At 40.1% G+C, this 14,893-nt stretch overlaps 1 protein-coding gene across 2 annotated transcripts in view; it reads left to right on the top strand.

The window, feature by feature from the left end:
- The window catches only part of arap2 (ArfGAP with RhoGAP domain, ankyrin repeat and PH domain 2), a 169,763-nt gene that overhangs the window by 129,445 nt on the left and 25,425 nt on the right, over positions 1–14,893 (top strand). For both annotated transcript variants that reach the window (XM_086281238.1, XM_086281236.1), the window contains exons 19-24: positions 3,367–3,430; positions 3,998–4,161; positions 4,848–5,060; positions 5,279–5,384; positions 8,451–8,598; positions 11,052–11,129. In XM_086281238.1, coding sequence (XP_086137364.1) covers positions 3,367–3,430; positions 3,998–4,161; positions 4,848–5,060; positions 5,279–5,384; positions 8,451–8,598; positions 11,052–11,129 — 773 coding nt within the window. The remainder of the gene's footprint in view (positions 1–3,366; positions 3,431–3,997; positions 4,162–4,847; positions 5,061–5,278; positions 5,385–8,450; positions 8,599–11,051; positions 11,130–14,893) is intronic.

The following is a 14,893-nucleotide window of genomic DNA, read 5'->3' as shown; positions in this document are numbered from 1 at the left end:
GAACAAAAACTTAATGAAAATTTCCTCCAGGAAGCTCAGCGCAAATTAAAGAGAGAACAAGGCCGCAGAATTAGTTCCTTATCACACAAACATATTAAGTAATAAAACATTTCCAACTGAGCTGTAAGATGGATAAAAGAGGATTGCTGTGTGTTTGTTCAAACGGCTATGACAAGTGTTTTACATTTACCTGATAACACTGTTAATAAACCTCTCTCAAGTCAATATCAGTCTCTGAAGTTCTTTGCTTTCCCCTTTTGTTGCTTGGATCAGAATGAAACACTGCGCCCTTGAAAATCTGCCAAAGAAAATAAAAAGCAAATTACTTGTTAAGAGAGACTTTTGGGGATTAATAGTTTTTGCTGTTTAGCTCAACATACAAAGGCCTATACGAGTACAAAGGATTTGCTAGCCAAAATAACACTGTGATGTGTAATGCTTTTACCAGTCGTCTATCTCGCTTGTGCCAACAAATTGAATTGTGTCTGTACAGATTATTGATCAGTCTGTTAAATATTCAGTAGAGGAAATTGAAAAGTTTTTTTCTTGTCACTCTAAAGTAATGACAGTTATGGATATTTCACACAAAGAATAAACTACACACATAGGAATTCTTATTTTTTTCCCCTCAGGGTACCGAGAGTCTGACTGAACCAGATTAATAGTGGGGTTAGTTTTAGCACGACTGAAAGCAAAGGGTAGAAAAAGGTAGAAAATCAATATAACTCGACTTGTATAGCTTTCCAATTTATAGATTATATCTTGTTTGTTTAATCCTGGAGAAACAAAGTGTGAAGGACACTCTAAAGTTGAGTTAAAGTAACCAGCAGTCCTTGTAGAAGCACGTCTTTCCCGTCAGCAGCCAGCTTATTGCCATCGAACAGTTATTTTAGGACCGAGCTCCTGCCTAAATCAATGAGGCGAGAGCCATAAGTTTTATTTCAGAGGTCACCGGGATGCAAAAACCTTCCCACAAAACGCAGTTTGAAAGTGTTTATCTTCCAAATGATGTTCCTCCTCTGTGTACACAGCATTAACTTAACATTGTGTGCCAACCAGTCCATCACCCTTAGCTTATTCTACCAGAGTCCTAAATAAATACAATGATTGATTTTTGATTAATTAAAAATCCAATACTCCAAAGTATCTATGGATTTTCATAAAACGTATATGTTATTTATATACTTGTGTATACTTGTGTATGCTTTGCCTGATTTTGCTGCTTACCGTGTTTGTGGTGTTCCAAAAACATGTGTTACACAGTGCCCTCCGGTGGGCAAACTATGCAACATCAACACATAACAGAAGCTCTTTACTTTTAAAACTTTCACTTTCAAATTGGCCAATAGAAAGTAATAGCAATAACAGCAGCCTGCTGATAAATTGGTCAGGCTCAAATCATGTACCTCAGTCCTCAATCACAGAGAACTAGTCTTGTTGGGGACCATCTGGCAACAACCGGTAGTTAGGGAAAAATGAGTCATTGCCAGAGGTTGCTGCCCTTTTAACACAGGCCTGGTAGAGACTGGTCACTTGGTAAACATGTATATTTCCTGACCAGTTAGCGACTGATTGCTTGCAGTCGCTAGCATGAAACTGGTCACACAGAAGTGCACAGCGCTGTACTGAAAACCTTGTGATTTTTTTTGGTCCTCAGTAGGTTGCCGCGGTCACCAATAGTTTGCATGGAAGATCTCAGCTAGTCTGCAAACACTCGCAAATTACTTGCCAACTAGTAGTGAAAAATACAATGCAAACAGGAAACGGAGAACATTTACCTTCATAGGCAAGGTGTGTAAAGCGCTTTGAGTGCTCAGAGTAGAAAAGCGCTATATAAGAACCACTTCATTTACCATAGAGAAATTGCACTTTTTCAAATGTTTTGGTAGCAGCAATACGTTTTACTTGTGTCGAAAATTATCCGTTTCCAGTTTGCATTATACTTTATTTTACAGATAAGCTAGCATCTTCCATGGCGACACCCACTAACCACCCACCAATTGGTTGGGCAATGTATATGTTTAGTGATCAGATTTTTCTAGGTGGTCACCAGCTGGTGTCTAGGCCTTAGTAACTGTGGTTTTAAGTAAATAATATTTAAATAAGTTGGTAAACTATGGATTCTCCTATATATTTCTATGCAGGACACTTTGAGTGCCACATCCCTGCTGTTACAAGCTATAGCACACGTATAGGATAGCTTTTTTATGGATACAGTCAGCCAAGAAGAAACCAAATACACTCTTATATCCATCTGTACTTTAGTAATGAGTAGATACGCCCACCACCACACTATAGAAACTGAATTTCAACTACACACAAAATTTTGACCATCTGATTGGCTGTTTGGGGCCAGCGCTGCTATTTTTACTGTTACTTACTAGATTTCTACACTGGATTTGTCTCTGTGAGGAGAAACGAAGCGAAAACACTCATTTCCCCCCGATTTTTAATCTTCTGTAACAAAGCATGTAATTGTATAGCAAGTGTTTCTACTGAGGTACAGACCAATCTCCAAAATTCAACAGTTCTTTAAGGTGAAGTCCTGCTTCTTTTTTCGATTTTGTATCTTTCTGTCTATATATGTGAGCACAACCAGTGCTCGAGTGTGATGAAAGTGCCAGATGTTGTTGCTAGGAGATTTGTGCAGAGCCTCATATCTTTTTTTGTACTTTCTCTGCTGCGTGTGATTGTTGCTATGATCCAAGCAGCTGTTTGAAGCCCCAGAAGAGATTATGGCAGAGCGCTCGAGTCCCTGAGCCCAGTTTCTGTGGATCATACACTCTTATTCCGATTTCAAAAGATTGATTCTGCAAAAGAGGAATGCCAGTAACCTTGTATCTGTTTTCCTTTCCTTTCTGTCTTTTATTTGATGTCTTAAATACTGCGCACAGTGCAATCTTGTTTAGTTGCATTTCAACCAAATTTATGTAAACCTTGATGACAAATGAAACCAGTGTTTACGCCCCACTTCCCTCGCTTGTTTAACTCGGCCGTCAGACGCTCGCACACAGCCTGAAATCATGTTTCCCATTACAACAAGGAAACGCTATTAACTCCAATGCATTTGGCATTTTCCATCACTGCACTGTTTTCTCACTTATCTCATTTTCCCAGTGTATACCTACACCTTTGAAAAGCCCAGTCAGATATGTCTAGATATATTTTAGCAGGGTGTTATTTAACTGATTTAAACAGCAAATGTATACTTAAGAGCCGATGAATGAATGCATCACCTCTCAAGTTCCATGGCGAAAGTTTTCTCAGGCTTTGGAGTGAGATCAAATAATTCTAAAGATGTTGCTCATTTGAATGTATGCCTGCATTTTCTAAACCTTGTTGCCTTTTTTTTTAACCCCACTCCAGCTGTCTCCACACATACTGAGGGTGAGGACAAGATCCAAGTCCTGCTGATGGTGGCGTGTGGAAGGTATGTCTCTAAGGGGGGGAGAGGGAGAGGAAAAAAGCCTGTGCTAATTGGAACTGTATTAGCAATACAGCAACAATATGCTTTATGCGGTCCTGTTAGCTTCAACTCAGCCTTTTGTCTTGTTAGTCCAAATGCACCTTACCTACTGTAACCATCCAAGGTAATTAAAACCTCGCCTCAGTTAGAGAGAAGGTGTGAGATGGCACGTAGCATCGCAGGCCTCGCACAAGCCAACCAGTTTAGTCTCGCTTTTAGCGTTGTGCAATAAAACTTTGTCTTTAATTGCTGTTTGTTTGTATGTTTTTTTTTTTTCTTTCTTTCTTTTTTTTTTGATCAAACCTACTGGGAAACCAGCGGTTGTTTATAGACGTGTGTTCTGTAGAAGCTCTTTGGATTCCTTTAATCATGTCGGTTGTTAATTTAATGACTTAGCAGCGCGTTTCTAAATATATGAACTTAAGGTCATCGAATAGGAAGCGCCGTGTTGTACGGGCAAATCACAGGATGGCATTCTTCACCAGTAATTACTGTGTTTCTGTCTCTCTTTTTTCACATATATATAAATAGAACAGTTTACATTCATGGCTTCAACAAGATGGATTTCACCGTGTGGCACTCTGCTATCAAACTGGCTGCTGGCACAGACGGCAATGCGCTCGGCGACCAACAGCTGACTAAAAACGGTGTTCCTATTATAGTCGACAGCTGCATTGCTTTTGTCACTCAGTATGGTGAGCTACATTGTATCTCTCAGCTAAAAGAGTTTGTTGTTTTTCTTTAATTTGAAAAAGAAAGTTCTGCATTACTATTATTATGATTTCCCCTTGAGCAGCTGATTCATCCAGTGCACTGTGTTGCGATGAGAGTTTCATGCTTTCTAATGTTGTCTGGCAATGCGCTGCCATTATCCTATCTCTTCCCTTTTAAAAAAACATTTTTAGAAGTGTGGAAAATAAATGTAGCACAACTGCACTCTGCTGTTAATCAGAGGAACGCTCCATACAAAGTTAGAAACTGCATCATACAGAGTCCTGGCTTGGTTAATGTATGGTAACTGTGGACTTTTACAGTGTCACGGTAAGTAGTGTGCTGTATAATGAGGGATTGGAATAAAAGTTAACTCTGAGTGAGACTGTGAAATGGCACAGAAGGTTAATATACCTTGCACTGACAATTTTATTCCACCTGCAATTTAGATTCAAATGTGCTTATGCAACGTTGTTAAATCCTACAAGTCACACTGTCCATAAGGCTGCTTACTTTTCTATAAATGCATCCTGTCATATAGAAAATCTACATGCTGTCATTTTCTCTTGGAGATGCTACACGGCAGAGCTATTTGTCATTTGGATAGAACATGTGCAGAAGGAAGGTGGCGATTTCTTATTAATCAGCTGTCTTCTGACACTGTACCCAGGTTTGTGCCAGGAGGGAGTCTACCAGAGGCCTGGGAATCCTGGTCGAGTGTCTCACCTCCTGGAGGAGTTCACCCATGATGCCCGTAATGTGAAGCTGAGGGAGAAGGAGCACCAACTTCAGGATGTGACTGACACGCTGAAGAGCTTCTTGTCTCAGGCAGAAGATGCACTACTGACCAAGGAGCTCTATCCATACTGGGTGTCAGCTCTGGGTGTGTGAGCTTTCTGGCATGTGGGATGTCAAACACTATAAAGTCTGCAGAGTTGTAGGAAAGAGAGAAATGCACAAGTCCACCATGCTAAACTGTGTGAATTTGCAGAGTAATTTTAAACATATTGTAAAAACCCTTTTGTGGCATGTGTTTGAACATAAGCTTTTGTACTTGTGTTTATTCATTTTATTATATTTCTTCTCTGCTTGGTTCGGTAGATGAGAAGAGCGAAAGGCAGAGAGTGAAGAAGTACTCCGCTTTCATAGAGAGCTTGCCAAAGATAAACAGGTCAACCCTTGAAGCCCTGCTGCAGCATCTTTACAGGTAAAAACGCACGAGATCACAGGCATCGAGCTCTGACATGTTTAGCATTTGTGTTAGTGAAGCTGTTTTATTACAAAGGTCAACTTTTACATTCTGGGAGGGAAACTTTAAGGGTTTTTAAAAACTCGAAACCCGAGGCGCAAAGACGACTTAAACAACATTGTGTTAATAAAAATAACACAACACAGTAAATAAGATGATAGAGCTGGTTTCTAACCACTAACCCTGTACTCTAAAATGCATCTTCTATTTATGTATGCTCGCTATCCACACTAATTATGTGCTACAGATGGAGCAGTGGAAACTGCTGCACCTACACAGTGCAGACAGAGTGGGTGAGACACAGACAGAGAGAGAGAGACCAGGGACTATTTTTTAATAACCATAAATAAGTGGAAGGATATCAGCCTACCAGATAAACCTGTTGAAAATCCTAGCATTTGCCAGATTCCTTATTTCTCTGTAGTTTTTTGTAGCTGTTTTTATGCATGGAAAACAGCTAAGCTCATAAGCTAATTAGCTGCATTAGCTAACCAAATTTATCCTACCTGTGCTTAGACTTCACAGGGAGGTATATATTTTTTCTGCTATAATCTAATTTTATTTAAATGTTTGTGTTTAAACAAACTTTCATTCTCTAAAAAATTATGTTCAGTGGAAGGGAAAACAGTGCTGAATGCTAAGAAGATAGCCTTAGCCGTTTAAAAGTAGCACACAGCTAGTTAGCAGCTAAAAGCTAAATGAACCTATTTGTTAGCAAGCTAATGTTGCTAGTCAGTGCTGAGATTTGGCTTTCAAACATTACTCATAGCTTTCTGGATTATATGTATTTTACATATTTTGCAAAGTGCAGTCCAAATGCCGTAGCATCAGCTTACACAGATATAGTAACTGTTAGGAATAAAATGATTAAATAAAGCTGGTTTTTATGATTTTTATATACACATTGCGATTTGCTCATGAAAGAGTTAGCACTGTGTTTTTTTTGAGGGTGGGAAGCTTCATTCAGCGCTATGACTGAATTGAATTATTGTGATTGATGTAGAGTGCAGAGGTTTTGCAACATGCTTACTTATCATGACTAGTTAACAGTTAGGATGATTTTTAACTTGGCGCCGAGCTACCTCAATGAGCTTCTCAGGTTACCAGAGCACTTAGATCTGCTACCCAAATTCTTCTGGAGCAACCTCGTTCTCGGCTGAAGTCTCGCGTTTGCTGTAGCTGCCCCGGTCTTATGGAACAACCTTCCTGTCGCTATCCGGGCGTCTGACTCTATGCCACTGTTTAAATCACGGCTTAAGACTTATTTGTTTAATCTTGCCTTTCCACCTAGTTAACACTTGGTGTGCGCTGGTACATTTTTTATGCTTGTGAACTACTTTTATATCTTATGATTGTCAAGGTTTTTATAATTGATACGTGCCAGGTCCTTTCTCTTTTCCCTCCCATCTCCCTTTTCCTATTTTATTTTTGTCAAGCACCTTGGTATACCCTTGGTTTTTTAGTGTGCTTTATAAATAAAGTTTATTATTATTATTATTATTTTTGTCTGAGCAGAATGTCCCGAACTTAGACAAACATGACATTTGGATCCTTGAGTTATCAGTAACAAAAAATGCCCACGGCACACACAGGCAAAGTTGAGTGCCAGACAACTTAAGTTTTGCCATCCATTGTTTCACTTTTTATCACTGGTATCAACTTCTGTCTCCTGGGGCCAGCAGCACAATGTAGCAGTTAGTCATCTTTTGGTTGTTAGCAGATGGATATGACACGAAAACATCTTCACGCAGTGTAAAGTCAAAGGAGAACCAGGGTCACATCTGCATGACCCAGCATCTTCGTGATGCACAAGTTTTTCTCTTACTTACTGCAGCAAAGTTTAAAACCAGCCTAATTAGTTCGACCACTTTTGCAGCAACTTGTTGGCACTAATTGGGATTAAAAACCCATTCTTTGATAGCTACTTTGCAATATTATGCATTTGTAAGTTGACCTATGTTCTTATCTGACCTTGTTGCTGATGAAACAAGTGTGGCTCTGCAGAGGCCGCTCTGCATCACAGACAAAACGAGCATAGCGGTTCAAAGGTCATGAGGCCCGAGCGGCCCTCTGGTTGCTGCTTGTCGCCTGCTGATTAGCTGCATTGTTTCCTCTATTCCCCTAATGACCCCCGTTTTTTTTGTTTGCTTTTTTTCCCTCCATCTGACCAATACTGTTAAATATTCTTTCAAATTAAGTCTGTTTGCTGAACAGTGAATGCACTGAAAAGTTGTTGTGGGGGAAAAACAAACCAAGCTGAGAAGAAAAAGATTGTTTTTGTGAAGTAACAGTGTCCTTCGGTTGAAAGCGATGAATCAATTCCATATTGTTTCTAGCGAGCGCTGGCATTTTTCAACTGAGACAGATTGTGTGGCTCATTATTAAAGACTCAGGCAATTAGCAAACACATAGCTGAGGTCTACAAAACGAGCGGCGCTATTTCTGGCTGTGCGCTGCTTTTTGTTATTTTTCCCTCAGTTGGTTACACCGCTGAATTCTCTACTTCTTCACCTCTGGATAATTTGAACTGTGGAGATTTCTAGTAATAAATTACAGCCGTCTCGCGCGTTGTGGACTGAAACTACTGATTTACTGTTTGTTTTACCTGGAGTGGAAATGCAGAGACAAACAACACAGAAGATACAGAACCAAAGAAAAAGCTTGCACAACTTTGATACTGTGCTGCAGCTACAAAAACCCCTTCTTCCACCTCTTATGTTGTTTTTTAAATATAAGCACACTGCTGTCTTCGTGTATCATTCACTCGATTTCCCTTGGAAACCTGCAGTGGATAGATTTAGCTCCTTTTGATATAGATTGTTTAGAGAAGACTTAATTGACTTGATGCTTAATTTGGAGCGAGGCCCGATGATTCATTCAGCTCTCTGTGTGCTCGTGCCACAGCGAGTAGTATGAGTGGGCTTTAGAGGCCACGAGAGCGATTCAGCAAAAGATATGAGCCACTCGTGTCGACCTGCGGGTACATTAAGGGATTTTCTAAGCATGTTTCTCTCTGTTATTCAGGATCCAGCAATGCTCCCACCTGAACCGCATGCCAAGTGAAAAACTGGCTTCCGTTTTCTCCTCCTGCCTGTTCCAGACTCGAGGACAAACCACACAGGAAATTAGTGTGGTCCACGACCTAATCAGCAACTACATTACGCTCTTCAGTGTAAGTCTGAAATGTTCTTGTGGGGTTTTCTTTTCTTTTGTGTTGATAACCACGAAAAACCGATTGGACTGAGCTCAGCTGCTTGACATGGATCTTCCTCTTGTACCTTAGATAACATCCAGTTTTTATCACATAAACACACATTGCACAAGTTATAAAAAAAACAAACAACCAAAAAACAAAAACAAGACGGTTGGTACATTCAGTAATATTCAACTCAGGTTATTGCCGCGTTGTGTTATTGCCAAATGTACGCTGCACAGACAGGTGGCACAGATTATATTAATAAAGGAAAAACAGGTCACCTAGAACAGAAAAGTAACAGTGGACTCTGTGGTTCAGGACATGTTTGGTCGAAGTAAAAAACGAGCCCAGCCTTGTAAAGCTCTCTTCTATATGTGTGGAGTCTTTCTGGTATCACCAATATATCTGATGCTATCTTTAGGACTAAACGGCCATTTTTTCTCTTGTTTCTTGTTTTCTGTTGTTGGGTTAAACAACTTTTAACTGTGATTAAAGTTAATGTGCTGTTTATCTTTCGTGCCTGGCTCACGTGATTATAATCTGGACTTCTGCTTGTTAAACAATATAAAGAAATGCAGATGCCTCCATACGATCCTCTTATACCTCAAATGAACAACAAGGTACCCTAGCAGATTAATAATAGTCAGACACTGGTAATAAATGACATAAATAGCTTTGTATTTGTGGTTTAATATGTATAGAGAATTTATCGTTTGTACTTTTAAACATTGCAGAGGACTTTGAACTGTAGAAGAAGCAAAGACATCCTCACTTTTTAGACCTGCTTTGCTTTGAGCTGAGCTTCAAACCCACGGGAGTTTACATTTCATATGATGCATCTTACATGAATCAGTCTCTCAAGTTAAAACTTGTCCGCGACCTCCTTGCGACTAAGAAATATCAGTGGTTTCCATGTGATTGCATTGAATGTCTTCACACAGTAGTTACCATGACACACTTTTGATTGGAGGGTAATTACCCAGGTTGCCTAGTTGGACCAACATGCTCCAGGTAACCGTTGTCCAACTCGGACCGACAGCAGTCACTCTCAGACATATTGGCCAAGGTTTGCAAGTAATTATCATCTAATTTATAAATGCAGACAGATTGACAACATAATGCAATTAATTAGAGTCACACTTGAGTGTAACTCATGTGTGGCGCCTCTCTTTGCAGTAAGGCACTTCAATTAACTGGTTGCCAACTGGGTGTATTCCCATGATATTCCTATATTTTGGGAATTCTCCACACCGTGAAGGCAGCGTGGTGTTTTCTTTTCTTTCTTTTTTTTTAAGGATAAAAATCTGGCCTTCATTTGAAAACTGGGTGAAGAGTCGGAAAAATATAGATCTTATCCTGCGAACGCTGTCATGTTTCGGCACAGTCAGTGTCAGACGTGTTTATCATTCATCCTGTAACACAGGATAGAAGCTGTAATGAATGTGTAGACAATCAATGGCTGAGTAAAAAAACCGAAACAAAGTATCCAGATATTACCATATTGCATATCTAAACCAAGCTGCAGGCATGACTTTATTTACACTTTCTTACAACCATCTGGGGAGCTGAAGTGTTGTTGCCAAATCTCCACAACAGGCTTGACTTTGCTGATGTGTGGATGGGAAAGAGGGGGGGGAGCTCAGGATCAATGTTACCCTTGGAGAGCTGCCTGGCTTATGGGATACGCAGCACCGACTGACTGTTAATTCCCTTCGGAACGCCCGGATCCCTCTTTTTCTAACGTAATAGGAGGTTCATTCACTCCAAATCGGTTGGCGACGCCATCATTCGCATGACAAATAGCCATTAAGCCCAACCAATCATGAGCCCAATAGCGCCGAATACGCTCAGTGTGACCATAAAACGAGAGACGCTTCGCCAATTAAAGCACCAGTTCTGTGGTGGCTTCTGTCGACGGCGCCCATTATCAGGCCTAAACACACACACATACACGCGATGAGTTTCCCAGTTTGTTTGGATTTTATTTTCAACCCCAATCTTTGCTGCCACTCGTATAACTCCAACAAAGGAAATTGTTCTCTGAAAATGATAATGATGTTTAAAAAAAAAGTTGGATTGGAGAAAAAAAAGTCATTTCCCACACAGAGCTTTATGAAAGAAGAGAGTATTCAGTGTCGAGCACTCATCGCAGCCAACTTTCTCTTTCAAAATGAGGTTTTAGAAGTGTTAGCTGAGCAGCTCACTCTTTCCCAGGTTTAATCTGCTCCTCCACGTATCGCATTTAAGCGCTGAAATTAATATGACCATCAAAAATGGCTGCAGGATTCTATCAAGCAAGATGATGTTTCTCAAGTGCGGTTTACCTGATTAGAAACTTTTCTCTGGCTCAGTCTGAATTGACGTGTGTTTGTGTGTGTGTGTGTGTGTGTGTGTGTGTGCGTGTGTGTTTTGTGATGCTTTTTCAACAGGTCAGTGAAGACCAGGTGCAACAGATGGAGAGAGAGAATAGCTTCATCACACGCTGGAACGACAAGAAGGACACGACAGTAGGTCGACCCGCAGAACCCGAATGGAAATCACAAATGGGTGTTCAGTGTGTGTGTGTGTGTGTGTGTGTGTGTGTGTGTGCATTGATTTGCCTGCGTGCGTCAGGGACTCTAAAATGTGGGATTCGTTTGAACAGGTTTCCTGTTTTTCTGGCAGAAATGAAGGGAGAGGCAGGAGCAGGCGGGTGAGGAAAAAGGGCTTTGTTCCTGTTAACCTTTACAGCAGGTACTTTATGCCTGGATGCCTCAGCCGAGAAAAACATTTGATTCAGATAACTGTGGAGGAAAAAAAAGAGTTACTCAGTGGAAAGCAAGTGCTATTAGAAAGCCGTCGGAGGTGAAAATTGGGATGAGGTTTTGATTTTGGATGTGAATTCGGAGGTCTTAAAATAGGAAAGTTATTAGTTTTTTCATTAAGAGCAATTATTTAGTGTAATTACAAGTCAGCGTGGAGAACATTTCTCTGCGGAGATAATAGGTATGTTTATTTTAGGGATGATTTGAAATTTTAGCAAAGTTAAAAACTTTGCTTAAAGTCATTTAATGTTACATTAACCATCTTGTTTTACTGACTCTGTTTGATCGTTTATGATCACTCGCTGGCTTTGCTGTAAAGGCCACTGCCAGACCGTGGAGCAAAAGCTAAAGAGCAATTGAAGTCGGTCTGTGCCTGATACGAAGGTGAAAAGTTTAAAGCAGTAAACTGAAATGTCCATAATATTGATCTTTGTTATGCAGAATCGCCTTCCACTTGCACTCCGCTTCTAGAAATATGGAAAAAGTTGGTAAAGATGAGATTTCCCACCCACAGATAAATGCCACTCTTGTGGTTATGTATGCATGGGGTGTATTTATAGTGATGTGTGGCTCAGCTTTACATAAGCCATCATGTAAAAAACAGCACTTCAGTTGCATTTTTTTTTTTCAACAGGCTATCTGAAAATGGTAAAAACTGCTTTTCAGCTCTGGGTTGTTACCAAAAGGGCAGAACTCTATTAAATGCAACGGTCATCATTCATCCTGTTTTTTTTTCTAAACAGCAACTGTTTCAGGATAATGTTGCATTATTATAAAAACCATCAACATTCAGTCTATAGATTCCTCTGGAGTGGAATTAATCAACAAACTCAAGAATGTGAGAATTAATTTTTATCCTGCACGGGTGGGTGCTGCTTCCATCTCTGCAAAGTCGAGCAACCCTTTAAAAAGAGAAGCAGCTAAATAAAGCTCCTGAGACACAGGAGTAGATTTGACAAAAAACTTTTATAAGAGCATGCTGACCTTTGTTAATTAGCACTAAAGTATAATGTACAACTGAATCTAATGGAATATAGCTTCTAAAGTATTGGGGGTAAGATAAATCACCAAATTGACTGGGGTGTTGATGCCAGTTTTCATGTCACTTCATCATAAAGAGCTTTGAACAGCGTCAGCCAGCATGGCTGTAGTCTAAAGAAGAAACTGAGCGACTGTGTGTGTAGCCTAGGCAGAAGCTGAAGTATGAATAAGAAGCTTTGCAGGACAAATGGCCTTTGGGTTTTCACTCGAAAACCACGAGACGATTGTCTCAGAGGACTCGGGGCCCTCCAGGTGAAGGTTCTGACCTCATCTGTTTCGTCTTCAAGGAAGAATGGCAAGAAGACAGCCAGCAAGTGGATAGTATAGTTCGACTTAGGGAGTGAGTAAATCAGTGATATAATGAGGTGCGAGACATTGTCATGCCTTTTAAATTCGAAGTGCCACTTGAAAAATCGATGCTTGCATTTACAGCCAGGCCGAGGACGGCTTTGGTTAGAGAGATTAGAAATGGCTTCATTCTTTACTCCATAATCTCCTTAAAACCCTTTAAAACATTTAAACTTCCCTTTCCTTTTCTCTACAGTAATCAGCATGTTTTTTCCCCTTTAATTATCTTGCAGCCCACAGCTGTAATGTTTGTAAAGTGGTCCCGGTATTCCTCCCAATACACAACAATGAAGGGGAAGGAGGAAAGCAAGATGGCCCCATATCTGTGTGTGACATTTTCACAATTACAGCTTTAGCTCCATTGGTTTGAATGACTGTAATTTTTGTGTCATTTGAGGGCCACAGGAGTCAGAAGTGGCTTCCTTCCCTCTTTTCAATGCGATAGTTCTCCCAGCACAAAGCCAATAATGGACCTCAGTTCACCTGCACATTAAAATGACAAAAGAAAAGTAACTGTAATTTCAAGATATCTAAGAAAAAAGAACCCTTGTCGTGCCCACTTAGTTGTTAATTCTCTTGAGACAGATTACTGCTCCCGCTGCATTGCCAGAAATCCAGATTAGGTGCTATAGCTATGACCCTGTATCTCAAAAATATAAATTCATTTTCACGTTTTCACTTAACTTTTTTTAGTTTTTCACACTGCCGCTTTTTAATTTGATGAGCAGAGGATTAAAGCTCCAGCACTTGGAGAAAGGTGCTGTGATTTGTACCGACAAGCGAGACATTACTTGGAATTTGACCTCTTTGATGTCGGGCAGATTTAAAAACTCTTTTTTTAAAAATTTTGCATAGCTTACATTGAATTAGAAAACTCTCTTCTTCTCTTTGTGTTTCTGCAAGTGAAAAATGAAAGTCAGAGTTACGGGGATTATTTCTGAAACGTGCATGTTTCACATCATCAATCAAATTTTAATATTACGCAAAAACAACCTGAGTAAACACAAAATTCCGTTTTTAAATGATGATTTTGTTTATTAAGGCAGAAAAACTATCCAAACCTACCTGGCCTTGTGTGGAAAAAATAATTGCCCCCTAAACCTAATAACTGGTTGTGCCACCCTTGGCAGCAAGAACTGTAATCAAGCATTTGTGATAACTGGCAGTGAGTCTTTCACATCACTGTGGAGGAATTTTGGCCCACTCGATTCTGCAGAATTACTTTAATTCAGACACATTGGAGGATTTTTCATCATGAACAGGCTGTTTAAGGTCATACCAAAGCATCTCAAACAGGTTTAAGTCCACACTTTGACTAGGCCACTCCTGAACCTTCGTTTTTGTTTTTTGGGCTTTTTTTTTTTTTAGGCCATTCAGAGGTCGACTAATGGTGTGTCTGGATCATTGCCCTGCTGCAATAACCCAACTGCTCTTCAGATTCAAGGCATGAATAGAGAACAGAACTCATATTTCCATCAACTATGGAACGTACGTTAGTTTGTTTAGTTAGTTAGTTTTACTCCAGATGTAACAGGAATCAAGCCTTCCAACAAGTTCAGCTTTTGTCTCGTCAGTCCACCGAATATTTCCCAGAAGTCTTGGGAATCATGAAGATGCTTTTTGAGATGCTCCTTTGTGTTCTTTTTGGTCAGCAGTGGTTTTCTTCTTGGAACTTTCCAGTGGATGCCATTTTTTCCCAGTCTCTATGTTATGGTTTAATCATGAAGTCTGACTTTAACTGAGACAAGTGAGGCAGTTCTTCAGATGTTCTGCGTTTTTTGTGACCTCCTGAATGAGCCATTGATGCTCTTGGAGTATTTTTGGTAGGTTGGTCACTCCTGGGAAGGTTCACCACCAGAGATGGGCAGTAACGCATTAGTCACATGTTACTGTAAGCCAATTACTTTTTTCAAGTAACAAGTAATGTAAGGCAGCGGTCCCCAACCGGTACCGGTCCGTGAGTCGTTTGGTACCGGGCCGCGAGAGTTGAGGCTCAGGTGTGAAATGTATGGTTTTCAGGGTTTTTATCGGTTTTCAGCGTTATTTTGTTATCGTTTTTATCGTTAACTCTGTTTTCC

The sequence above is a fragment of the Aulonocara sp. 'chitande type north' Nkhata Bay genome, linkage group LG3 (genome assembly GCF_057382095.1).
Source record: "Aulonocara sp. 'chitande type north' Nkhata Bay isolate Kocher_YH1m ecotype deep benthic linkage group LG3, A_spYH_male_GT1.1, whole genome shotgun sequence".
In the NCBI taxonomy this organism is placed as follows: Eukaryota; Metazoa; Chordata; class Actinopteri; order Cichliformes; family Cichlidae; genus Aulonocara; species Aulonocara sp. 'chitande type north' Nkhata Bay.
This window is presented reverse-complemented; position numbering and strand designations above follow the sequence as displayed.